Genomic DNA, 26,478 nt, shown 5'->3' with positions numbered 1-26,478 from the left:
TTCTTCAACAGCAGTATCTACTCTTTATCTAAAAATGGTTCCTCCTTCCTTAACACAGTAGGAATTAGCCCCTACTAGAAAGTTAAACAAGGACAGGCTACAAGAACATATCGAGTATGAAAGCCCCAACATTAAATAGATGATTACAGACCCTTTACCACAAATAAATGAAACTTGGCTTTCTTCTGTCTGCGTATGCTCTTCACCGAGTCACAGAACCATAAGGGTTGGAAGGGACCTGAAAAGATCATCTAGTCCAACACCCCTGCCAGAGTAGGACCTCCTAGAGTAGGTCACACAGGAACCTGTCCAGGTGGGTTTGAATGTCTCCAGAGAAGGAGACTCCACAACCCATCGGGGCAGCCTGTTCCAGTGCTCCCTCATCCTCGTAGTTAAGAAATTCTTCCTTGGAAAAATTTCTTTGGAATCTCTTATGTTCCAGCTTATACCCACTGCCCCTTGTCCTATCATTGGACATCACTGAGAGCAGCCTGGCTCCATCTTCCTGACACTGCCCTTTGTGTATTTGTAAACATTATAAAACATCAGTCTCCTCCAAGCTAAAGTGCCCCAGCTCCCTCAGCCTTTCATCAGAAGGGAGATGCTCCACTCCATCGTCTTGGTGGCCCTCCACTGAACTCTCTCCAGCAGCTGCCTGTTCTTCTTGAACTGAGGGACCCAGAACTGGACACAGTGTTCCAGATGTGGTCTCTGGAGGGCACAGTAGAGGAGGAGGAGAACCTCTCTCAACCTACTGCCCACAGCCCTTCTAATACGCCCCAGGATGCCATTGGCCTTCTTGGCCATGAGGGCACATTGCTGGCTCATGCTCATCCTGATGTCCATAATGTTTGAATGACATGGTGAAAAAAACCATAATTTGTCAAGTAGTGTACATAACTGTTTTCATTCTTTTCAAATTCTTCAACTCAACTCTCTCTCTGCAGAGCTGCTCTTCAGCAGTTCAATCCGCAGCCTGTACCAGTGCAGGGTGTTGCTCCTTCCCAGGTGCAGGACTCTGCACTTGTCCATGTTGAACCTCAGGAGGTTACTCTCTGCCCAATCCTCAAGCCGGTCGAGATTTCGCTGAATGGCAGCACAGCCTTCTGGGGAATCAGCCAGTGGCAGTGTTTTATTGGAAGGCATCTCTGGAAATCAACTTGTCCAATCCCCCTTGCTCAAGGAGGGACATGCAGAGGCAGTTGTCCAGGACCATGTCCAGACAGCTCCTGAGTATGTCCAGGTTGGACACTCCACAGCCTCTCTGAGTAGCCTGTGCCACTGCTCAGTCATGCTCACAGTGCTTTGTTACATTCAGACAAAACTTCCTTTGTTTCAGTAATTTGTGCCCACTGTCTCTTATCCTGTCATTTTTCTCTTTGGCTGAAGAGTATCCTTCCATATTGTCCTCAAGTCTGGATAAGTGCTTATAATTACTTAGTTTTTACTCATCCCACATGACATACATGTGAAAAATTAGTCAGAACTGTTTCAAAAGCAGTGAAGATATCAGACACTGAGCACTAAAGTGCTACTCTCTCAGGTTTTGCATTATTTTCCTTTTAGCATCTTGCCAATCCAGAAGTAGTGTTTGAATAACATGTAAGTGGAAAAATGCCTGCTTTTGAGGAACATAACTAAGCTGCCTTCAGCAACAGAACACGCAGGTTTCTCCTCACTGGTTTCTGTTTACAATACAGTTACTTGCACCTGTCACAACAGAGTCCTATGCTTACTTTTCTCCATCTGCAACAATTTCTACTCTAAAAATTTATTTGAAATTTCTGCTTATCATTTCCATTTAATGGCAATTAGAAATACTTCCATTTGGGGCATTTTTCACTAGGACACACACTGCATCAGCCCTTTTGTGTACAGAAATTTCACGCTCCTTAATCCTGGCAGTTTAATAAACTAATACTCCAATTACTTGGACTGGGAACATTTACCTAAGCATGTTACTCACCTCACTTATCTTTGGCATGCTCCTGAAAAATACAGTTTGCAACACAGTACCACTTGGAAACTGCAAAAATTCCAGTGCCCTGTTCTCTCCTCTGTCATTAAAGTTTGTTGGGTTTTTGAAGTGTTTTTGTTCATTAATAATCAGAGAAAACCTTATTCCTCATCAATGACTTTGAAAGCCAAACTAGATCCTTCATTCAGCATGCAGATCAGCAATACTAAATATTATTCAGGTCAAAATACTCAAGCTTTTAGTTTCTCCCACATGACTCCATTAGTCCCTCAAGCAATTACATACCAACACTTTACAATATGACCTTTGTTAAAGAAGAGGGGATTTTCTAACTTTAAACATTAGAATGCTTAAGTGGCTTCCATTTAAGTCACAGACATTATTACAGAAAGACTGAGCTATAATTCTGTACTACTTCTAACACACTCTATAACAACCCTGAATTAAAATTAGTAATAAGACTTGGGCATCTCCTCAAAAAGTAATTACAGCTGCTCTGTGTTCTTCCTTACTGATCCACACTTTAGCTTGTAATCCAAAATGCTAACATTAGTTTCTGGCTTTCCTTTTCATTTTACTTCTCTATTTTTCACTCCTTTTACTTAGAAAGGAACAAAAAATATTATTTTAGCATTATTATATGAATAGAACTGACACATTTCCAAAGTTGATATAAAAATTAGCATTTCCTATTCATATGAATACAACTGAATCTGCCTATGAGGACAATTTTTTAACACAAGCCCTGTGCTCTGTTCCCAGACCAGTCGACAGTTCTGTAGAATGATGCACTTCTGGAATTCTTGATGCTGTAGTTCTTAGGTCTATAGATTACAAGATGATAATGTTTTCCCCTATACTTTTGTAGTGGTTTTTCCTGGGCCAGGTTTTGGTAGCAGCAGGAGCTACAAGTGTAGATTCTTTAAACTAAAATCTGGCAGAATCTTCCCCTGTAGCTGACAGGGCTAATGCCAGCCAATTCCAAGATGGACCAGCAACTGACCCAGGCCTGGCCAATTAGTGATGGAGGTAACACCTCTGTGAATAATGTATTTGAGAAAGGGAAGAAGTTGCTGTGCAGTTGCAAAACTGCAGCAGCAACAGGGAGTGAGAATGTGAAAATATCTCTGCAGACACCAAGGTCAGTGAAGAAGGAAGGTGCTTAGGCCTTGGTAGAAAGAGTTTCCTGTGACCTGTGGTGAGGACCATGGTGAGGCAGCTGTGCCCCTGCAGTCCATGGAGGCCATCAGGGAGCAGAGACCCACTCGCAGCCCATGGAGGAGCCCACACTGGAGCGGGTGGATGCCTGAAGGAGGCTGTGACTCTGTGGGAAGCTCACCCTGGAGCAAGTTCCTGGCAGGACCTGGGAGGCTGTGGGGAGAGAGGAGCCCAGGCCAGAGCAGGTTTGCTGTCAGGACATGTGATCCTATGAGGGACTCAGGCTGGAGCAGTCAGCACCTGAAGGACTGTTCTCCCAGTGGGTGAGCCACATTGGGGCAGGGTGTGAGGAGCTGCCCCTGTGGGAGGCCTCATGCTGGAGCAGTTCATGAGGAGCTGCAGCCCATGGGAAGGACCCATGCTGGAGAAGTTCATGAGGGACTGTCTCCTGTGTGAGGGACCCCACAGTGTAGCAGTGGGAAGTGAAAGGAGGCCTCTCCTTGAGAAGAAGCAGTGGCAAAGTCCATCTGTAATGAAATGACCACAACCCCATCCCCTGTGCCACTGGGGGGGAAGGAAGGAGAGGTTGGGGAAAAGGGAGGCGTGAGGGGAGGTGTTTTAAGATTCAACATCTGTCTGAACATGAGCCAGCAGTGTACGCAGTTGGCCAAGAAGGCCAACAGCATCCTGGCTTGAATCAGAAATAGTGTGACCAGCAGGACTATCAGAATTCAGATTAGAGACCCTCCAGGGGCCAAAATAAATGAAAGACACTTTCTTGGCTGGGTAAATGTATGAAACTGAAAAAAAAAAAAAGCTTTCCTACGCTAACTTTTGTTCTGGAGAATTTTAAGGGCATAAATATCCACAACGTAAATAATGTGCTCAAAACTGCTGTCTTTAAAATGTGGAGACTAAAAAACTTCTCTTGAGAAAACACTTCCAAAGACAACCATATTCATTTTCTTTGATTCAAAGATGTAATAAAAGTGCTTGCTGAAATAAAAATGCTGGACCAACTATCCTACTCTGCTATTTTTATGTCTTAGTGATAACTGTAACCAATTAGACATTTAATGGTAAGTTGATAGGAATTCACATTATCGAGGAAGAATCTTTTGACTAGGTTGTAGCTGAAGACAAAAAGAAACCCTCAAGCACTGCAATCAATTAAACTAAAAGGAAGTCTATAATTCAACACCAAATTATATCCTCTCAAGAAAATTTCATCATTTTTCCACCTTTACCATGTAAGATGCAGAAATAAAATTAATTTCTTGCAAACAAGACATACATCAATTTTTGTAAATACTGAATACACATCTTTCACATTTTCTGAGCAGCATAAAGGTCTGAGGTTACATTTTGTTGCAAGTTACGTGAAAACATCAAGTCAGTTATGACAATTTCATTTTTAATACAACTCATTGCCTTCTATTTCATCTATTACCATTTTCCTCTTTTCAGAAAAAATGTACTCCAGGCTCTAGCAAAAAGCATGACTGAGAAATATTCCATACAAACCTGTATATATGATTATCAGAGTACCAGAAAAGGATATACCCAGTTCTATATTTTGAGATGTATTTAAATGTGTTAAGAACTGTGATTTGAGTTTTAATCCAAACTTTCCACAGTATTATCAAGCAGTAGACAACAGCGGCAGGACATATTGATTAATAGTGACAGACTCCCTACAGCAAATCATGTTTCCTAGCACTAGATTTGCAGGGCTTCTCACTCAAGGGGTTCCAGGAGCAATGCCCGCTGTTTATTCAGTTCACTCTGTTCTCACAGTGATACATCAGCAGAGACACACTTTCTCATTCTGAGGAGGTAAACAAATGCCTGTACATCTAGTTTTTTAATTTAAAACTCAAGAGGAATGTAAATTTATGTGGCCTAACACATTGAGTTAAATGTTATGCTTCTTAACTCCGATAAGGTACAAGTGACTGTTTACCTTAGAGAAAGAAGGTATTTTGTTTTCTCTTGGAATGTGACTTGTTACATGTTTTCTTTTCTCTTCCGATCGATACACCCTTACTTCTTCTTCTCCCTTTGCTGTTCTCCACTCTTCCTGCCTACTGAAAAAAGAAAACTGACATGTTAACGTTAAACCCAAATACTACTCTACTCCAAATCAAGCAGTAAATGTGCAACATTTGTTATACTCTTTGAACAATATTCTTCTCTTTCAAGTCAGAATATGGTTTCAAAATTGCTTTATCTCATTTTTAAAAGCTAGAGTAGTTTATGTTTGGTTGTTATTAGTAGGTCTTTTGGACTTATTCATCACACAAGTTAATTATTGAACAAAACAAAGTTCCAGTTTGGAAATAAAAATTCACCTCAGGCACCTAAAGGAGTAGGTCAGCGTCCCAGTCGTAAAATGCCATATAATGGCAGTAGCAAATGGAGTTAAAACATACCACAACCTTATGAATCAAGTCAGAAAACACTGAGGCAGCTAGATTCCATTGAATATGCAATTAATTAAGTGGTGAATTTTTATACACATTGCTTTTGTAATTCCAAGATTTAAGTGATATGCAAGCAGTTGATCTCAAATGGAAACTGATTTTATAAGAAGTGTGAGACAACAGAACAGATAAATACCACACAGATAGTCCTATGACAATGTGAATTCTCAAACTCTTCAATTAAATTTACCAAAGTAAAATCCCTGCAAACTTGGCCTTTGTTTACCTCGCCACACCAGAAGAGAGTTCAGGCACTACAACCCTTCGACTCCAAGCCACAAGGTCCCGCTCAGTGGCTATTTCACTTCTCGGTGCATTGCTGTGCATCTGACGCACACCTTCAATCTGTCCACTACGTCTCAATCCTATATTTGGTGGTGAATGTACTTCTGAGGTAGAACTTACAGATCCTAAAAGGTCAAAAAGTGGTAGTTGTACTTGACCTGAAACTCTAAGGGGAGCATTTAGAAAGAAAAACTCGAAAGGAAAAAGAAAGCAACTCCACTTTATCTATTACCCTCAAAGCAATAAAACATTATGTGAATATAACTATTCCAGTAGTTTCTACAATCACAATACACACTCTTAAAACAGCTGCTGGGCTTGAGTATGCTGTTTTAAAATTCACATTGAAAAGGGGCGGGTATATCAACAATCTGAATCCAAGCAAATGTTTCATTGGCTTGCTTTTCTTTAAAAATGCTTTTGAAAATATTTATGCAAAGCTGACTGTTGCTACTGGACTCTAGATCCATATTATAAGACAGTGAGCTATCTCACTGAACCAGCCTATTCCTTAAACAGTCTTCTACCTTCACAAAAATGAAGTCATGTCACTGGAAATTATTAGGATTCCATGCTGTAAAATTTACAGACAAGAATTTGAAATGGTCAGAGTCTTCAAACACCTACACTGTAGCAAAAATTCAATACCTTTCCACACACAAGCTATTCTTGCTTAGTCAAGTGGATTGCCAGTCATGAAACTAGCACCTGAAAACTGGAAGGGCTGTACCAAGAAATAAGCAGCTCCTTCCTCTTTTCTCTCTATCTCTTTGAGACAATTCAGATTTCAGTCAAATAGATGGCCAATCCCAGATTAAACAGTAGGATATTTACTTTTAAGGGAAAGCAGTTGCTGCAAATTCTGTGAGTGAGCAGACAATAACTCTAACATAGATAAATTTGTAATGTTAAGAATCCTGAGATTTAGCAGAAAGGTAAAAGAAAAAGATAAGCAAGCTGTATAATTTTCTGTGGCTCCATACCTCCTTTCTAGTAGTACAACAAAATGCACAAATCATGAACAACTATGTGATTTTCATTTTCAAACCCGCAGCTGTTTCAATAGAAATGCCACAAGACCCATCCCCCAGTCATCTACCTCTGCTTATCCGGCTGGTACTACTGGTTCCTGCCTCCCCAGAACGTCTCTGGTCCTGCTCTTGCTGCAACCTTTGAATCATGCTGTCTAACGGACTCACTTCTTGATTTGCCTGTTGACTAAGAACTTGATTCAATCCTGTGAAGTAAAATATAGAAGACAACAACACACAAACGTTGATTCAAAGAAACCAAAGGTTACAAACATCTCATCTTAATTTAAGCTCTAAAACTTACAAGTGAAGTACATAATCACACGAGTAAGCATGGGCTAATGCATATTTTCTTAAGAGCCATTTTTTAAACAGGACCACTTTTCCTTAATATATTGAGAGCATTGTATTTTTCTGGAGCAGGGTTAAGCAGATCACATGCCACTCTAATAAAAGTTTAAATTTGATCGAGTGCTGGCAAGCCACAGAAGCTTAATACAACTGTTGTATGTCAGCTCAGTCAATGCAATTTGTTCAAATGCATGCTCAGTCTGCCCCAAACGCATTATAAAACACTTTAGTATAAGCTTAAATGAAATGAACTACATCAAGAAGGTCTGACAATTAGAAAATAATTATCTATACTGAAAAACACCAAACAGTAAAAATGCCTGATTGAGCTCCACAGGTTAAGTGATGCTAATTTTCTTTGGTATGTAAAACAGCTAAAAAACAATAAAAGACAGGAAATGATTACAAGGTGATAATACTTGCAGCAAGCAAAATACACAGCATGTAAGCACAATGGACACAAAACCTCTTTCCTACTCACAATGGTCACAAAAAAAGAGAGGTATGGAGAGAAAGGCAATGGTTACAGTACTGCTTTGAAAAGGAAGTCAAGATACCTCCACATGGAATAGCTAGATGGAGTGGTGGAAATCTCTAGGCAAGAGAAGCAGAACTTGCAAAACTTTATAATGAGCGATGACAATGTTCAAAGAAACAAGCTACAGACATTATTTTTCTAGCATGGTTCCAAAGAGGTATCACAGTACAAACTGCACTTCGCAAGACCAAAGACAAGACAGTACAGTAATTGTGCTATGAAATGAAGTACTTTGATTTTGTGGGTAGAGAGTAGTGGCCATCTCTTAACAGATGACGGTATGCAGAAAGAATATCAATATTTAAGATCATGCTCTCAGGGTTTGAAGGTTTTCATAGTTGAAGTCAACTCCTCTAAAGCAGCAGAAGTTTGAAATCATGGAATGAGCTCTTTTATAACCACAGTTGGATGTTTTCTGATTTGTATAGTGAGACAAATCTATCTGGTGATCTTACAAGCAGACCTATTGCCCACTCAAAACAATGGGAAACACCACTAACCACCCAAGAATGATCTTAAATAAGGACATTGCTACCTAAACCAAACTAATACTTTTACATATCTAGCTTGGGAGACTTTGCCTTCACAAGTGACAGCAAGTTTTTGTTTAAAAACAAGCAAACAAAAGTCAGATAATAAAGACACTGGTACAATATTTGAATTTTTCAAAACATCTAGTTTAAAGGAGCTTCACATACATCTAAGCAGTAAATCAAGCATGACTGTCTGAATTCCCCTACTCTTATAAGCGCCTACAGAAACCTTGACAAGAAATAAATTGGCAGCGCTCTGAGGGAGATCCATCAAATCCCACAATCGGGTTTCACAAACAAATGGAGCATCTTTAGTGGAAGGGGATACAAAATACACGAAGATTGTTTAGCTTGGCATAAGACTGCCTATGTTGTTGCTAAACTGTAAAGAGGTAGAAAAATATCTTGTTTCTCCATAATCTCTTTGGCTCCCTGTCAGCCTGGCTGGTGGCTTCCTGGCATTAAAATGCTACAGACGTCATTTTCCTACAGGCACTCGTGTGTTGAGCAGCCATACCATTAAATTTAATATTCTTGGATCTGTGTTCAGAGTCTGATATTCTCCACTATAACACCTTGCACCATATATTCAGGATATTGTGAAATCTGGAGAATTTCAGAATGTCATGGATCCATGTTGGAACTACAACACCAAAATAAAATAATATCCTTCCCTTGGAAATCAATTTCATCTTCAAAGCCACTAGATAAAAAGTTAAGAGATAAAACAGAGCATGCATTCACCACAAAGGTTTACTTCTTACAGTAGCTTCTCAGGTAGCATTTCCTCCTATAATTTTGGAGGAAACATGGAAATGCTCCTTAAAAGTAATTATTTCAGTATTCAATGGATTACAATCCTCAAGTCTATAAATGAGGATAAAGAGATGTTTTAGTAATAACACTGTCAGTTAACCTTCCTGGAATGTCTGACACACTGCAGGCTTAAATGTGGTGTGTATATAAGCCACTATTTACAAGCACAGGCAGTTTTTTCTGTATTTTAAAGAATATCCAAATACTTAACAAGGCTCATCTAGAAAACATTAATGCTACTTTCACTAGTCACTCTTTGTTCATTCATATTAATAACCTACTAGTGACATCTAACAAGGAGGCATCATTTTTACATCCCCACTCACATGAACCACATTTAGGCAGTTTCCAACAGCCATACATTAGCTCAAAATGTGCACATTTCTTCCATGTTGTGTGCTTGAAGAATACAACTTTTGAGAAAACTCAATGATTTCGTATCTTCATAAGTCTTCAGAGCTCTCTAACCACAACAACACAGTTGAATGACTGCCTTCATCTAAAGAGGAAAAGCACTTTGAATGTTTCAGACGTCCTCTTATTTTTCTTCTCTTGCAAGTGCTACCTGTTGCAACTGCTCTGTGGAAGATCAATCTGCTTCCTAAGTTTTCTGAAATAGGAAAGCTTATCCCAAAGAGATCAACTGAAGGCTCCCTTAGCATCATACAGTATTCCAGTAATGACATGAGCCCCAAGCTAACTCGCGTTGTAGCATCAACTAGTACTGACTTGACTGATGACAATACTGCAAGTGAAATTGTCACAAGCAATCAGTGCCAAGAACATTGCAATTCTTCCACACTACACAAGCTACTATGCCCAGAAACAAAGAAAAAGGATGAAATGAAAGGGAAAGCGTAGAACACCTGCAGTAACTAGAAAGGCTACTGTGTAGTGAAGTGAAATTTTCCATACCTGAAGATGTCACTCCCATCTGAGGAATAAGCTGTTCCTCCCTGCAGTTCTCACGACCAGGAACTAGTCTTTGATACCTTGCAGGATGAGGGTTGCCATCCACATCAACCAAAAATGGGGGAGGCATAAGGTGTGGAGCCTGTTGTGTCTGTTCATCCAGGACAAAGTTGTTGGCATCACGGATAAGGGGCCGATAATCACTATGAAAGAACATCTGATCTGCTATCTGTGAACAAAGTCATTTTGTAATTTTTTTAAAGAACCTATTAAACAAAGCATACAGAAGATAACTGCCAAAAGTACTTTTAACAATGCTACTTGTGGTCACTTTTGCAAAAATAAGGTTATAGGCTGATTACATCTCAGTTTAAATGGGAAACTGTAACAACTCCATGGTTATTTTTTCCCCCACTACTCCTCTTCTATGTTATAGAGCAAGGAGAATAATCCACGCCTGAATGTGGGGAGAATTTAAAGAACAGTGGAATGAGGCAATATCTGACTACTTGAAGACATGTGACTGCAGATAGCATAGATGTATTAAATAGTTCACAATTTTTCTTCTATACTCTAAATATATGGATATATATTCTGATAAGGAAAACTGTGTCACTTATGAGCTATGGGGTAGGAAGAGGAATAAGAAACCATTTTTCATATCATGTAATTGCCAAATATTTTAACATCAGCAGCCAAATATATATTTTCCTATTATAACAGTAGATATGCAAAAAGGTTCCAGTAGATAAAACAAAGCTAATCTAAAGTTGAATTCTTCAGGCTCAAAGCCTGCTTTTTTCATTTCAGTCCACATGCTCATAATTCATCCTAGATGACTTTCCACAGACACTCAAGACTGATGAACTCTTTTATCCAAATACCATGTAAACAGGCCTGTGCACCTCAATATCATGCAATCAGAAAGATTCTGAACTACAAGAAGAAATGAGAGAGAAGAGAACATATCCCAACACTCCCTACTGGAAAGTAGATCTCTTGGCATCCATGTACTCAGTTTTGCTTCGAACAAATAAAACCAAAATCATCAAATCGTAATTTACGCAAATGGGATTTCCAATGCAGTACAAAATATGTTTACAGAAGTGACCCAAAGCAGAGAGATAACAAAAAAACTCCTCCTTTTGTCTTAGGTGTTAAAGATAGATTTTGAGCACCAACAGAGTAACATCTCAGTAGTTGTAAAATATACTCTGATTTCTGAAGAGTGTGCTCTATTATGACCATTCCATAACAGTATCCAGTAACTTGTTAGGTAGAAATCAATAAGGTAGAGATTATAGCATCTACTCAGAGGTCTGGTAGCTCCATGACAAAGGTCTCCTGTCCTGGATGTGACCAAGAAGGAAAGATGATATCAAACATCTGTCAACTACAACATCAGAAAATGTAACAGAACACGTATCCACATGAGGTGGAGAAAAGAATTTTAAAAAACTCCCAAGATCATAATAATCATGGGATCTGGATGCAATAAAAACTCAGAGCTGTAACAACTGGAAAGAATTGTAGAGATTAATGGAAAGGTGCAGTAGCAAAGAACTTATTTCATGGATACAAAAGGCTATGCATACAAAGTACTTCTGGGGACACAGTGACATCCCACTGCAAGACGCAGCCTTGTCTGGATGAAGTTCTGCTGCGAGGCTGAATGAGAAACATACAAGTATTTTCATGTGTCTGACTGACACAAAGTTTGCTTTGTAACTCTTGTTTCTTCAGCTCAAATATCTCAGTGTGACAACGATACAAGTCCTCCAGAAGGATTTATTATTTTGTTAGAATTGTAATAGTAAAGTGCCCAGTAATTTAACCTAATGTAAATTTTCCTATTAAGTACTCCCCACACTGAGAAAGAAGAGATTTCAATGGCATGATCACACAGACCTGAGTCTTAATGTGCTGTACAGTGTTGTCTATACTCAGGTAAGAAAATGATCCATGTGAAAATTCTTCCTTTAGATTTAGTGATCTCTATGAGAAAAACTTTGCAATAACTGTGCAAGATTATGGGAGACTTCTTTGCAATTATCCTTCTGTACTGCAACCAGGTATAGTAAAGAGAATAATCAAGATTCTTCTGTCCCACAAGATAAGAAAGGCATTTGGTGGAGAATCCAGACTCAGACCAACTGTCAGGTAGAACACTGGACTATCCCTACTGGATCCCAGGGCAAAATATCTTATCCTCAGGCTATTCCAAGTCCTGAGAAAAATCAGAATAATTAGACATTTCAGAGAACCTTAAATGTTTAGCAGACAACCAGTTAAAAGTACTAACAGACTTATTTGTTGATATACTATTAGAGATGAAATTTATGCAATAAGAAGATACTACATCACCTTTAGGACATACAAGTCCTCTGTACACATGACTTCACAAACTCAGCTTTCCACAAGGTCTGAGCTCTATGAATAGACTTTCTTTCAGAAGGCTCAGTTTCTCCAAATGGGCATACTAACACAAATACAAAGAGATTTTACACACTTCTGCACCAATCTGCCACACAGGAGCTGTCAACTTGCAACAAGGAACTGTGGTTTGAGCAGTCTACAGAAACAAAAGCCTTAGAATGCTCAAAGATCTAGTCCAATCTAAGATTTAAAATCAACAGAGAGGTACCTTATGCTTTAGGACTGTTATGCATTCCTGGACAAATCTCCACCTAAGCAAGAACTTCTTAAGTGCACGTGGCCTTAACGGTGAGCTCAGCTCATCTCTGATGATCTTCACAGACCCAAATCTCAGCTGACATTGAATCAAATTGGATCAGATAATAAAAGAGCAGCAAATATATTTCTTACTCTTCCATGTTAAAAAATTACTCCATAAAAATATGTATCATAAAGAAAAAAGAAAAACTAAAAACATCCCATCACCTTCATTGTGGCCAAGATCATACAGAGGAAAAAAGAAGACTGGGCAGTGTTCTCTATCATTACCCAAAATGGATGGAAATCACTTTAAAGACAAAAAAAAGCCCCCAGGTCCTACACTAGAGCATGTTCTCATAAGATACCTGAAAAAATAAAAATAAGAATAAATTTTAAAAAATCAAGAATATCTAGAAGTGGACATAGAAAAAAGAAAACCTCATCACCTGCATCTTCCTATCTGTAGCTCATTCTTTCATAAATTAGGTAAAACAAAAATGAAAGAAGGGATGGAACCAGACAAGAAAGTGTTTGAAAACTTCCAAGCTGAGTTTTTTTAAGAGTTGAAGACTGAGATTAAAGAGGTAATAAATAGAAGCCCTATTTGCTCCAATTTCTTCTATGGTCAAGAACACCATAATTATCATTGACACAGTAACAGTTGGAGAGAATCATAAGTGAAAAATTTTGATCATAAGCAAAAGTCCCAAGAGAACAAAGGGTCTCTAAAAATGAAGAAGTGGAAAGCAATTGTTTTCATTCTTCAAAAAGATCTAATCCCTCACGTGGTAAATTCTCAAAGGGCAGTAGTAAAGAAAAGTCCTGGTCTATCATGGTAAAGACAAAAAGGCTCTTCCAAATGACTTCCAAAATGAACTGGAGAGAAAAATAAACCTGGGAACAATCCATGGTAGCATACCACAAATATTTCTATTATAACACCCTTTAGAGGTAGGAAGAGTAAGAACTTCCATTCTTTGGAATGGAAGGGGAAATGCTCAGCTAGTAATAGCTGATGGATAGCAACAGCAGTCGAGTACTGACTACATAAAATCATAGATGAGAGACAAGAAGGAAAAAAATTAAAGCCCCAATATGCAAATGTCAATGTAACCAGAGCAAAGTAAGAGCTGTAAAACTACGTAAAGAAATGCAGTGGCTTATGAAATAAAGATTAAAATTCCTCTTCATCCTCTAGGTCCCTCTCTGTGGTGCTGCTTGCCAAACTGCTTTTGAGGCCAGACTGAGTCCTAAGATTGAAAGCATGAGGCAAGATCCAGAAGCCAGCACTTCAACAACAACCTTCAAGTATCAGCTACCAGAAGCAGAGATGCTCTGCAGCAGATACATCTGGTTAAGTCTTGGAGAGAGAAGAAAGAGACCTCATCTCTTCCCTGGGTAGTAAAAGAAGAATTAGGACCTTGTAAGCAATCCAAACTAGGTAACCTGTATGGTTCATAGGGCATATTCACCCACAGATTAAAAAAACACTACGTGTCTTTACAGTCATGAGGGTCTGTGGCAAGACACCCACACTTAGAATACACGAAGTAGGCTATGATGTTAGAATGATGTAGTAGAATAAGATGTAGTACTTTAATCACACAGTAACTGTGGGACAGTGCTGTGTAAACACCAAGGCTCCCATGACAGTAGACATAAAAGTTTATCACTAGAAAATAGATTATATTTATTGTATATTTCTCTAAGGCTATGTAGTGTTTAAATACAGATAGCAGGAATTATTACACGTACTCCTCTCCACCTTTCTTTTTGGTCAGTCTTACTTAAGAACCAGAAAACTACTTAAAATGTTTAAATGCTATCAATTCAACTCAAGTTTATTCACATTATCCATGTGGATTCATTGGTAGACACTTGTAACTTTGTCACTTAAGAGAATAGACAATGAATGGGTGATTTAAATTTTCTTTTTAAAAAGAACAATTATTTTTAACTTCCCATGTAAACAGTAGCTTAATAGCATGTCCCTAAACCTTAAAAAAAGACTGTGAAAGCAAGCTGAATGTCAACAACAGCAATCTGAAACACCTTGTATTAATAGCTCAAAACAGACTCTCTTGAAATGAAGCTCTGAAGGAAAGCTTGCACAAACGCATTCAACACAAGACAGACAAACATTTTGATTTTCATCTTGCACTGTACCTTGTCATATTTGCTACTGGAACCAAAGCCAAAAATCAGAAGGTGACCGTGAGAATCAGTACATGCAAAATGCTGTCCATCAGGAGAGCACTTGCAGTCAAAAACTGCACCATGTCCTTGTCCTTCAATCTGAAATACATCAACATACAAAAGAATTAAGTTACCAAAAACAAATAACTTTCAATTAAGATTCTCAAAACTGTGATGCTGATGTTGAAATCTATAATAAAAACAAAAACCTATAAACCAGTATACTGCTAGATGGAAGGTACTTTAAAACATTGTTTACTTTTTAGCTACTCATTTTTCAGTGAATTTTTGTAATAATGCTCATGAAAGATGCCAAATTGATAGTAGCAGAAACTGACAGACTTTATCCACAAAGCAGGCACAGCATAGGAAGTGAAAATAAAAGCTTCCCCTTGAACGTCCTGCTATTGAGCCTAACCAGAGAGCTGGGTCCAGTTCAGGGCTTGGTCACTACATCCTTTCAATCCTCTGCCTCTTTGCTAAGCTAGCCCGGTAGGTTTGGCTGCTGCTGCGGTGTTTCAGAACACCTGCCCGCTAGAAAACACACTGACATAGACAACCCACATTACACAACTTAGCAATTGCCTGTGTCTGTGATTCTTACTCCTAATTTGCTGGAGTGGGGGAGGTGTAGATTTGTGTAAAAACTCCACTTTTTAAAGGAGAACTGCAAAGATTTTAAAAAAGGAATTTTTACCTGATACTCATTTTCTGTTTTCCAGTTCCATTAAGCCAGAACAAATGGGTTTTTGTTTTTCCCTGCAACCTGTCAATCAAGCAGAGGTGACCAATCACCACTCTGAATTTTCATGTCTTCAGCACCTCTTCAGAAAGCCCCTTTCTATTCTCCCCAGCAAAGCACTTTCGCATTTTCTTTAAAGAGACACCAAACAAAATTCCTTCCCTAACTGTGACACTATTACTGCCAGAAAAAAACAACGGTGTTCAGCCTGCAGGCAGTAACACTGTGTAGCACCTTCCAGAGGCCCTCAGCATATTTCTTTCTTTTTTGAGAAGTGAAGGAACCAAGCCTCAAAAAAAATCTGTAAGGTAGGTACTGTTCTCACTATCTCACAGGCTGAGACAAAAGCAAGAAACTAAATCTTTTGCTCACAGTCTTTCAACACATCAGCACTCACACCCCTGCACACCCCCCTTCAATGGTAAAGGCTGCTACAACTACTACCAGTGCTTTCAAGTACTTGATAAAGGTCTTTCTTACTACAAATACAAATGAGTTTCTGGATTAGCAGAAGAAGAACATAAACCAATGCATGTTTTATGTTCCATTTTGCCCATTACCCCAGAAAAAAAAAAAAATGAACAGAAGTATCCTATAGAAAGGGATGGAAAATAAAAACACACCTTCAAGCAAGTGACACTAACACCACAACAGCTAAGAATGAAGAATTAATTCAGGCTAAGCAAGATCCAACAACTAAGGCACACTTACAACTTTGTGCTGCTTTTTGCATATAGAAAGCTCACCATATTAAAAGGAGAAAGTTGAGGGAGGCAGGTGGAAAGAAGAAAGAACTTCAGCCCAGGAGCAAGCTTTGCAGATGTACAGTAAAAACCTGAAAAAGGAGTACTTAGAGACTTGAGTTCCCTTTCATTTCTTCAACAAAGAAAACATCAATGTATCAAGTTTCCTAACGTACAAGTCCTTCATAAACAGAATTTCAGGGTTGTCCTAATGCCTAAGATTTGAAGACTTCTTGTTCTACATGGACAAAAAGGCATGTTATGGGCAGAACTATTTGCTAACTATGGGGAGAGGAAAAATAAAATATAGAAGGGAAAAAGAAAAAAAAAATCAGACTATTAAGATGATGTAGCTTTTTTAATCCTTCCCAGCAAGAAATGGCTTGGAGCGACTGTTTTCAAGAAAGCTTCAGAATTAGAGTGTAGTTGGAAGACATTCCCTTATGTAAAGGAAAATAATATTGATCCATTATTCAGTGATTAGCAAACTGCAAACACTCTAAATGAAGCCAGAAGCTGGTTGAAAAAGTGTTTTTGAAAAGGACAGCAGTAAGACCTTTTAGTACAAGTCTGATGTACAACTACTTAGCAATACAGATCCTTACTAAGAACAAAAAATACTGTTGGAGATAAGCTTCAAAGTTATAGTTGCTATTAAATCAGAGGAAAACCTGCCAGTGTCCTACTAAGTAAAATTTTTAAAAATAAAAACATTTTGGAATTAACAAATGAGACTTTACAATGATGTTTCTTCAATAATGAAGCTAGCACAGGAGTCAGTCATTTGGAACAGAAACTAAATGTTAACTTGCAAAGGAGAAATGGTAGTAAATCAGTGAAGCTGTAACTTGATCAGGCTAGACAAAAGACTTCTGTAAGAAGGAAGCTGCTTTCCCCACTCTACCCTTTTTAAATCAAAAATCCAAGAACTACAGGACTATATCTCACAGCATAAAAACTGTATATTCTGTATGGAACCTTCCCCTGCTGAATAAAAGTATATCAATGGCGAAAGGAAGAGACTGCTCACGAGAACAGAAAAAGCACCAGTAAGAGCTGTCTCAACAAAGCACTGCCAAGAGCAAACACGTTAAGACATCGCTGGTATAGCAAAGCATGGAGCAAGGATTCCTTGGCCACAAACAGGGAAGAATCAGTAATGCTATACAAGGATTAAGTTAAGATTACTTTTAATCTGAACTCCAAGAATTGTTTGCCCGTATTTTCATCGGCAAGGAAAGAGATAGACATTGGTACAACATAAAGTGAGGAATATTGGTGAAATAAGAGGATGAAAAAGGCAAGTTACTCTCTTCCTCTCAGTTTTGAAGAGAGCTTACTGTTCTCTCCCAAACCAGAGAGAATAGAGCTGTGAAGCTGGTACACAAGTGAGCTAGGGAAACAAGTATCAAGCCCATAAAAATAATCTGTTGTATGAATACAGAGTAGTATCATCTCCAGAGAGTGAGCTCAATAATTTGCCTTCCTGACTTGTGATCCATAGATAGGACTAAAGACTTAAAATTTAGTTTTAAAGAAAAGTAACAGACATGAGAGGGGGAAAAAAAGAAGAAAAAAATTAAAGTAAAATTAAATTTAATCAAGAGTAGAGAGTAGTAGGCAAACTTAGCAAATCTTCTTCAGTATAATTGCTGATTTTTCTCTTTTAATATATATATATATATCAAGAAAACAATAATTCATTCGACCTAGAGATTTCACAGCCATGCTATGGCACTGAAAACCTGGTTAAAATGAAACAGATCGTGATTAGTAGGAGAAATGCAGAGTAGGTTAACTTGCTAAGGAAAGAACAACAGTTACTAATTTTGGAAAGATAAACAAAGCCTAAAGGATGTTATCAGAAGTTCCTCAAGCCAGGCCCTTCTGTTAGTGGTTACAAAAAATATAAGAGCCCGTTGATGAAATGAAGATTAGGAAACTGCCCACTGAAAAAAGGAATAAATGGTATTGACTGAAGCAATTAAAAGCCAGCAGGACAAAATGCAACAGGCCATGAACCTGCTAAGATTACTAGAAATAACGTGCTTACACACTATGCATTTCTATCACACTTCTAAGACATCAGCACCCTTTAAAAAGCCAGTGAACTCTCTCTCTACTAGTCTGAAGCAGACAACATTCTCTCTTGTCCTTCACATTAAGGGTTTAAGGTGATTAGCTAGAAATATGGGGAGAAAGATCACTGTTTTTTCACTGCAATGTATCACAGACAACACAACAACAAAAAGAAAACTACAATCCTAGAAATATACCAGAAGTATATCCAGAAGAAAGTACATATATGTACAGAGGAAGTACATATATGCTAGACAGACCATAAAACCCACAAGAACAAAGTCTTCCAAAGCAATACCTGTAACTATTGCATCTGAGGTTCAAGATAAGTAAACTTTAAGTGGACCATTTAAAAATAAAAAGTTCCACTCATGAGCTGAAATTCTTCTCATGGACACTAAGGACAGAGGACTATCTTGTATGTCTCTACAAAAAGACCTTTAGCAGGAAGAGAGTTCCTCTACTTAAATTCATAGGAACAAATTAGTTACAAGCAACATTCAAACTTCAAAGCTGTAATTTAGATTGTAATGGTCTCAACAATGCTATATGCTGGAAAAACTGTCTAAAACTATCAAAAAATCTAAGTTATTTTATTAAAACATATAACCTCCTTTATGAGTGATGAAACTACATCATAGCTGCTTGAGTCAAATGAGCCTCCAAGTATTTTGAAGTTCCTTTGTAGGTTTAAGTTGTCCTTTGCTTTAAGGAACAATCTCTGATGACAATACACTTCCATGGATTTCTGCAAAGTCAGAAGAAATTGCTGCAGATTTGGACTTCATTTTTCACACTTCCAGAACAGTAACAAAGATCAAATGGTAGGAAGATGGTGAGAAGTAATTAGGAGTAAAATGTTTACTAAAAATGTTCCTATCTTCGTATGACCCAAATCAATATGTATTTGTCTTGAAAGATAAACATATCAGTGAAAAGATCTGCCAGATCACACACCCTACAGATGCCTGAAGTTAGATAAAGGCTATATTAAAAATATCTATAAGGGGTTTTTTTTTTTGGTCAATGGCAATGTTTCTTAATAAACATCCTGCAAGCCCAGTATTGGGTTCTACTTGGACTGCTACAGCATTATGCTGACTTTGCTCTTCAGGATCTGCTCATATGTACTACTACTGAGAGGTGGAACCTCTAAAATTTCAAAAGCATCTTAGTAGGACCATACACTGACTGACTGAAAAATAATGCATCTATAACCTGATTCCAAGTCATTCTGTATTTCAGATGACAACAAAACCTGATCTAAAAATACCATGTAAAAATTCCATGTAAATCCAGCAAAATGGAAAGCTTCTTCAGACTTTATGAAGATCACAACATAAGAAATAATGTTTTTTTTAAGTCTCCAGTTAACACTGGAAATTGCAATACATTGTGCATTTGGGCAAGAGGTGTGCCTTTTAGATAATAGTCCCAAAAAAACACCTCAGGGCAGAAAATCCATGCACAGAGCATTCTGCTGAATTGTGTGAGATGAAATCTAATCTTCCATTTTGTTCTTATGACATGTACTCCAATTATTTTGGTATGTCACTCAGGTTAAAACTAATCAAGTAGCTGCCACCGAGGATCTAGGTAGACCATGAAAGTTTCCTGATTAACAAAATGGAAGCACTGTTGTAAACAATATGATAACGCTGTTAGGGCTTCCAAATTGAACAGGTTGCACTGAAAGTAGTAGGTTAGAAAGTAAGGAACAGTATCACATAGACCAGTGCAAGATCAGATCTCAGAAGATGGGGCAGGAAAAACATTAAGATACACAGACATAAGAAGGCACAGCATAGGAATTGCCTGTAATGAAGTGTCTGCTCAAAGCTAAAAATAAAAGACAGAGTCAACAACCAGCTCTCTGAAGGAGCAGGAACACACAGAAAAATCTGATTTCAACTTAGCAGCCTCTGCTTGATTGACAATTTGCAGGGAGAAACCCTTTTGACCCGAACCAGTTAATGCCATAACACTGAGAGTAAATTTAAGCAAAACAACGATTAAACTGTACTAAAACATTCAAACAATCATTAGCAAGGAATGTATGTGTCCAAATTCACAAAAACTAGACATCATCACCATTATGAAATACATTACTGCTATCATCTCCATAGGAGTTCCCAATTTTTCCTCAATGATTTACATAAAAACAGAAGATTTGGGAAGAGGGCGGTAAGATTGGGTCAGGAAACATCACCACTGCATCCAGATGGTCTGATTCTTCAACTGCAGTGTCCATTCTCCATTAACTTCAAGTAGGGTCAAAATCACAAGCTCTACAACTTCCATTGTAGAAATCAGGTAAATTATGGGCTGCTTGAACTTGACCTTTTAATGGTTAAGTTTTTTGTATCAACAATTTCAGTCACTGCTTATGGTAATAGCTTAAAATAAATCTACAATATAGCCAATGCTCACAAAGCTAAGAAGGTGATTCTGTTAAAAATGTTCAAAAGATACATTCAATGTCAGAAACTTGGGGAAAATGTACAAGTTTGAAAAATGACCATGCAATACAACTATCATACATCTTATAAAAGTAATTAATGACCCACTTGAAAAGAAATGCATGGAACCCAGGAATAATACCATACAGGTTTACACTACTTAAACAACCAGCTAGCTATGGCCTTGGGAGCAAAAAACTCAGACATTAGTTTCAGCAACCTTGTCCTTAATATCTACACAGCTGGAACTTTTAACCTTAACATGAACATGTTGGTTATTTTTAAAAAAACAAAACAAACAACACAAAAAACAACACATGTATCTGCATTTACACAGATTAACTAGTATCTGGCTATGAAAAGGCATATATTCACCAGAGTGAACATAAAGCAAAACTAGTATGAATGTATCTACTTGTTTTAGTTTTAAGCTTTCTCACTGGATGCATGACAGTACACATTTTCAATCTCAAAAACAAGCTTAATGTTTTAAATACAGCTATCACTTTATTACAATAGATATCACTACATTTCCTGATTTGGGGTCAGTATTTCTAAGCAGCATAACCTGTTTCATTAAGACACCATTAGAAATAGCAGCAGCACTTTAAAGCAATACAATTATAATCATCACATAACCAGAAGGTGGCCTTGCAAGATAGGTTAGTATCTGCTTGCCGATATTACTCCACTTGTTTTCCCAGGCAGTCAAATGAAATAAATAAATTCAGAGATCACAGAATCTTAAGGGCTGGAAGGGACCTCAAAAGATCATCCAGTCCACCAGAGCAGGACCATCTAGAGTAGGTCACACAGGAACTCGTCCAGGTGGGTTTAAATGCCTCCAGAGAAGGAGACTCCACAACACATCTGGGCAGCCTGTTCCAGTGCTCCTTCATCTGAACAAGAGGCTTTCCTTCTGTTTCTTTGGAACCTCTTGTGTTCCAGCTTGTACGTGTTGCCCCTTGTCCTATCACTGGACATCACTGAGAACAGCCTGGCTCCATGCTCATGAGACTCATCCTTTACGTACTTATAAACATTAATGAAATTACCCCTCAGTCTCCTCCAAGCTAAAGAGCCCGAGCTCCCTCAGCCTTTTATTAGAAGGGAGATGCTCCACTCCTTTCATCATCTCAGTAGCCCTCCACCAAACTCTCTCCAGCAGCTCCCTGTCCTTGAACTGAGGGGCCCAGAACTGGACACAATATTCCAGATGTGGTCTCATGAGGGCAGAGTAGAGGGGGGGAAGAACCTCTCTCAACCTACTGCCCACAGCCTTTCTAATAAACCCAAAATACCGTTGGTCATCACCTTCGAAACAAGCATATCAATTTCATGGTTTTTGTTTCCTCAGCCCAAAGCTTCTCATGAAACAACCAACCTGAAAAAAAAAACAACCCTAAGGGATCAAAGAGAATCATGGCGTTTTTGCTTTACTATAGCACACTCATGAGAGCTTGGGCCCAAACATTAGAAGACTAAACATTAAGAAATAAAGGAAAGAATTTTTAAATTCAACTGCTGTACCTGTTTTAATGTGAATGGAAAAAGTCATGCTCATCACACCAAGCAAGTCTTTGAATAAGCTATTTAACATTTTGTGAAACAAGCAAAAAGCTCAAGTCCTTATTTTCTTAAAATAATGTTCATAATGAAGGTCTAAGTTTCATCATCTGCTAGCAATTAATTAAGCACACCAGGAAAAACACATGCCAAGTCACAGGCTTCCGAGGTTCTGAATATAATGCCTATTTAGATAAAACACAAGTAGTGTATTTTACATTAAAGTGAGACTATTCATCACAAACCTCCAACAGAAAACTGCCTAGAACGAAAGCTGTCAGGTTGGATTCTGGTACAGAGATTTAGATAAAAATATGCCCCAGAGAAAAATCATCACAATTTTTTTCTAAGACACTTGAAAACTCATAAGAAGTCTCATCCTACCTTATGGCAACTACAGCTATTAAAGGCATTGTTGTCCCAGGTTTCAATGAAAACAACACGTCTAAGCCTCAGGATCAGTTTTTCAGAAACGGCAAAGAAACGCAACTATACCCTACATCATCTTCAACACAGGTCAGCCTCCTCCTCGGGCTTTGTAATTTGAGACTTGGAGGGGATATTTATTTCTCTTTTCCCTGATTGTTTCCATAAAAGCAGGACAGAGGGCAGAAACGACAAACACCCAATGAAGCAGGAACAGTTACACTGCTGTAAGAAATCAACCACTATTCTTCAAGTACCAATCTGGTTTCCAGGGCAAGTAACATTTACTCAGTGACACAGAGGACAGCAATGGTGTTTCTGGGAGAGATTAAAGCTTTTCTTTCTCAAACATAAAGTTAGTTGTCATTTCAAAGAAATGAAGAGAGGGAGAACTGGTTCGGTGAGGGATTTCTTTTGCTTACTGCTTCTCAAAAAGAATCAGAAGGTTACTTCAAATCACTAGTTTACAGAACTCGATTTGTAACGTATTTCTGAAATATACTCATGATATTTCTACATGCTCTGATGAAATGTGCTTTGGCATTTAGAAAAAGGCTCATCATCAAATTCACAACAGCTGGGGGTATATAGTGTGACCTTTAAGTGTCAAAGGCTAAGGTAGCTTAGCCTTTCAGCAAGTCAGATAAAGTCACACAGGTAGAAGAATCCTGAAGTATTCAGATCGGAGATTTTAATACCAAGTCATGAAAACATTCTGTTTTGTGTCAGTATTTGAAAGCATTCTTCAGAATACAATGAAAGGACTAAGGCCACCTTTGCGCTGACTTTGAAGTGGGTTCCAGAACTACCACCCACCCAGAGTGTGTTACAAACACCAGCATAATACATGACAATGATCAGAATGACTGTGAGAGCTAAGGGAATGTAACAAGAATCGGTCCAAACAAACTTTTCACAACCACAAGGAGGAACATATTAATCTAGTAAGCAAAAGTCTGACCTTGACAGACACGCAGGCACATAGGAGACCCAAGGCACTTGAATCACTATCAGACGTAAGAAAGCTTACAACTGGCTAGAGCAAAACCTTATCTTCTCAAAGATACAACTCACAATGAGAGTCAATGCAGCAAGACCAAAGAGCAACATCTAGTCATGAAAGATCTTTCACTGTCCATTTTGTCTGGGGTTTTTTTTGGAAATATGTTTACCAGGAGAACCATTTTTTATTTCAAGCCACCAGTATTCATACTTGATTGATTTCTGCATTACACAAGGATTTCTTGAAAGCCTTAAGGTTAGTCATTATCAACTAATACTCAAGCTTCCCCATGCAGTAACTGCAATGCCAACTACAGAACCTGCCAAGTCAGGCATCAGATTCAGGTGAAGCAATTACATTCAAAGATACAGTACAAAAAGCCAATATTCTACAGTGAAAAAGACTGTAAAAAAGCCTACTCTCTCCCCTAGGCTTTCATTCTTCCTACTGTAGTATAGTTTTCATACTTGCAGTGGCGTACTTTTAAGTAACCGTAGTCACCACGTGTTCCTGCAACTCTTCACAAACATATGTTGTAAACCAAATTTTATGGGGGCCAGGTAGGACACAGAAGGAGAGAGAAAGAGAGAGAGAGACAAAGCACAGAGCTATCATATTCTGAAATATTTTATGAAACTTTAAAAAAATACTTTTCTACAGGGCAATCCACTCACAGGACAAGAACTATCAGCTTTACCACAGGAGAAACCGGTCCTCTTAAGGCTCCAGACAGAACAGCTTTTGCAAGCAGTCTGATTCAGCAGGGCTCAGACCTAACAGGTAATGCTGAAAGGAAAGCACACTTCAAGGAAACCGGGTAAGTCCAAAAACAACCCACCAAAACCAAGGACAACAGTGTAACACCACAAAACTCAAAGATCACCAGTACTTAATGGCCTCATTGCAACACCAACAAAAACCCAACCACCAAATCAAACACTCATGCATCCACCTAAAATTACTAGGCTCCTCCTTTTTCATATGGAAGATTAAGTCTCTGTAGTTTTCCTTTTCACCTCATACATTCTCAGAATTGAAAAACTTCTGCTGAAAGCCTACAAGAACTACAAGCCTAAGGCCAAGTTGCAGCACATAACCAAATGCCAATCCTGGCATTCCTAACAAACCAACAGTGTCAGGTCTACTTAATGAGAACACCTGAAAGAAAACAGATCCTATGACAACAGAGTGGTATACAGCTTTTAGTATGACCTAGCAGAGCACTAATCCTTCAAGTTCAGCAGCTTGCCTGAAGCTTGAAGTCAAAGGCCATTTTTAACACTTTCTAATTTACCTAGAAGATGATTTCCATACCCAAGAAAACAAGTCTAGCAGAAGTGTCTAAACCCACAGGCTATAGATTCTTCACAGTGGCACAACTTCAAGAAAGTTGGAAAGAATTTCTGTCTAGACATTTATAGCTGAGATGTCCTCCTGGGTAAATGGCAGATGTTGAATTGAACACCTTGCCACTGAGAACAGAATCTGGATCTTACATTTCCCAGCTCAACAGTTTAATATTATTTAAAGCAATCCCAAAAATGTGCCACCTGCTACTGCACCATCCTTTTAGGAGAGCAAGGACCTCTCTCAGTCATTGGAAATGTGCCTTACCACACAAGGGGTCCTGATAGCTCATTGCAGCTTTGAGTAAGAAAGTGCATTTTAAGTATATTTCTACCTACATTATCACACAGTGGCTTTCACTAGACAGCCCACCATTTGGTACTGTTTTTTTCCTGGATCATCCACCTAAGTATCATATACCCATCAGTAAAGTAAAGATTTGGCAGGATATTGCTTTACACTTTAGAGACCTTGGTCCCCAGTAACCTAGGTGTCACAAAATCAAGTCCTTCAATGAATCTAGGTCCTGCGTAAGGAGCCGTAATTTAAAATATTTGCAAGGGTTTGCTCTGTCCTTCTGTAAATAAAACCACTATTTTTGTGCAAAATACAAGCTTTGCAACAATCAGCTGCAGCAACCACTTCAGGGGGTTTTATTCTGTTTCTCTAGAAGTCTGCTAAATGCTTATTCGTACCTGGGAAATAAAGCATGTGAAGTTGCCCTAATATTACAACACCAAAGCCATAACCTCATTGATTCCTTAGAAAAATGCATGACAAAAATGTGCTGAGAATGTGTTCTTTGCATTAGTAGCTGTGTTAAGTCAGGACTGGCAGAGATATTACACAGGCCACAAAACAAGTACCTGTATTTGCACGTGCAATTTAAAATCATCCCAGGACTTCTAACTGCCTAAAAAGCTTTAACCTTCTCACATTCTCGATATTTCTACAGCCAATTCCACTCTTTGAGGTAGTGAATACATTCCCTGAGACTAGCTGACCCAAGTCACTGAATTACACCAGTTCTGAATGCCCTTGAACTCTGACAGTGAGTTATGACATACTTGGAGAACTGGATCAAATGAAGTAAAGGCTACAGGTGAAAACATGGAACACAGAATATATACATACTTAATGAGTAAACCCAAGTGTG

At 38.4% G+C, this 26,478-nt stretch overlaps 1 protein-coding gene across 5 annotated transcripts in view; it reads right to left on the bottom strand.

The window, feature by feature from the left end:
• Positions 1–26,478, bottom strand: part of PHIP (pleckstrin homology domain interacting protein) — a 115,398-nt gene that overhangs the window by 41,653 nt on the left and 47,267 nt on the right. For all 5 annotated transcript variants that reach the window (XM_061989473.1, XM_061989474.1, XM_061989475.1 and 2 more), the window contains 5 exons: positions 14,928–15,056; positions 10,089–10,314; positions 7,004–7,141; positions 5,846–6,029; positions 5,100–5,223 (listed from right to left, as the gene is read on the bottom strand). In XM_061989473.1, the coding sequence (XP_061845457.1) occupies positions 5,100–5,223; positions 5,846–6,029; positions 7,004–7,141; positions 10,089–10,314; positions 14,928–15,056 (801 nt within the window). The remainder of the gene's footprint in view (positions 1–5,099; positions 5,224–5,845; positions 6,030–7,003; positions 7,142–10,088; positions 10,315–14,927; positions 15,057–26,478) is intronic.

This window comes from Colius striatus, chromosome 2 (genome assembly GCF_028858725.1).
Source record: "Colius striatus isolate bColStr4 chromosome 2, bColStr4.1.hap1, whole genome shotgun sequence".
In the NCBI taxonomy this organism is placed as follows: Eukaryota; Metazoa; Chordata; class Aves; order Coliiformes; family Coliidae; genus Colius; species Colius striatus.
The sequence above is the reverse complement of the archived record's forward strand: the minus strand, read 5'-3'. Positions and strand labels throughout refer to the sequence as shown.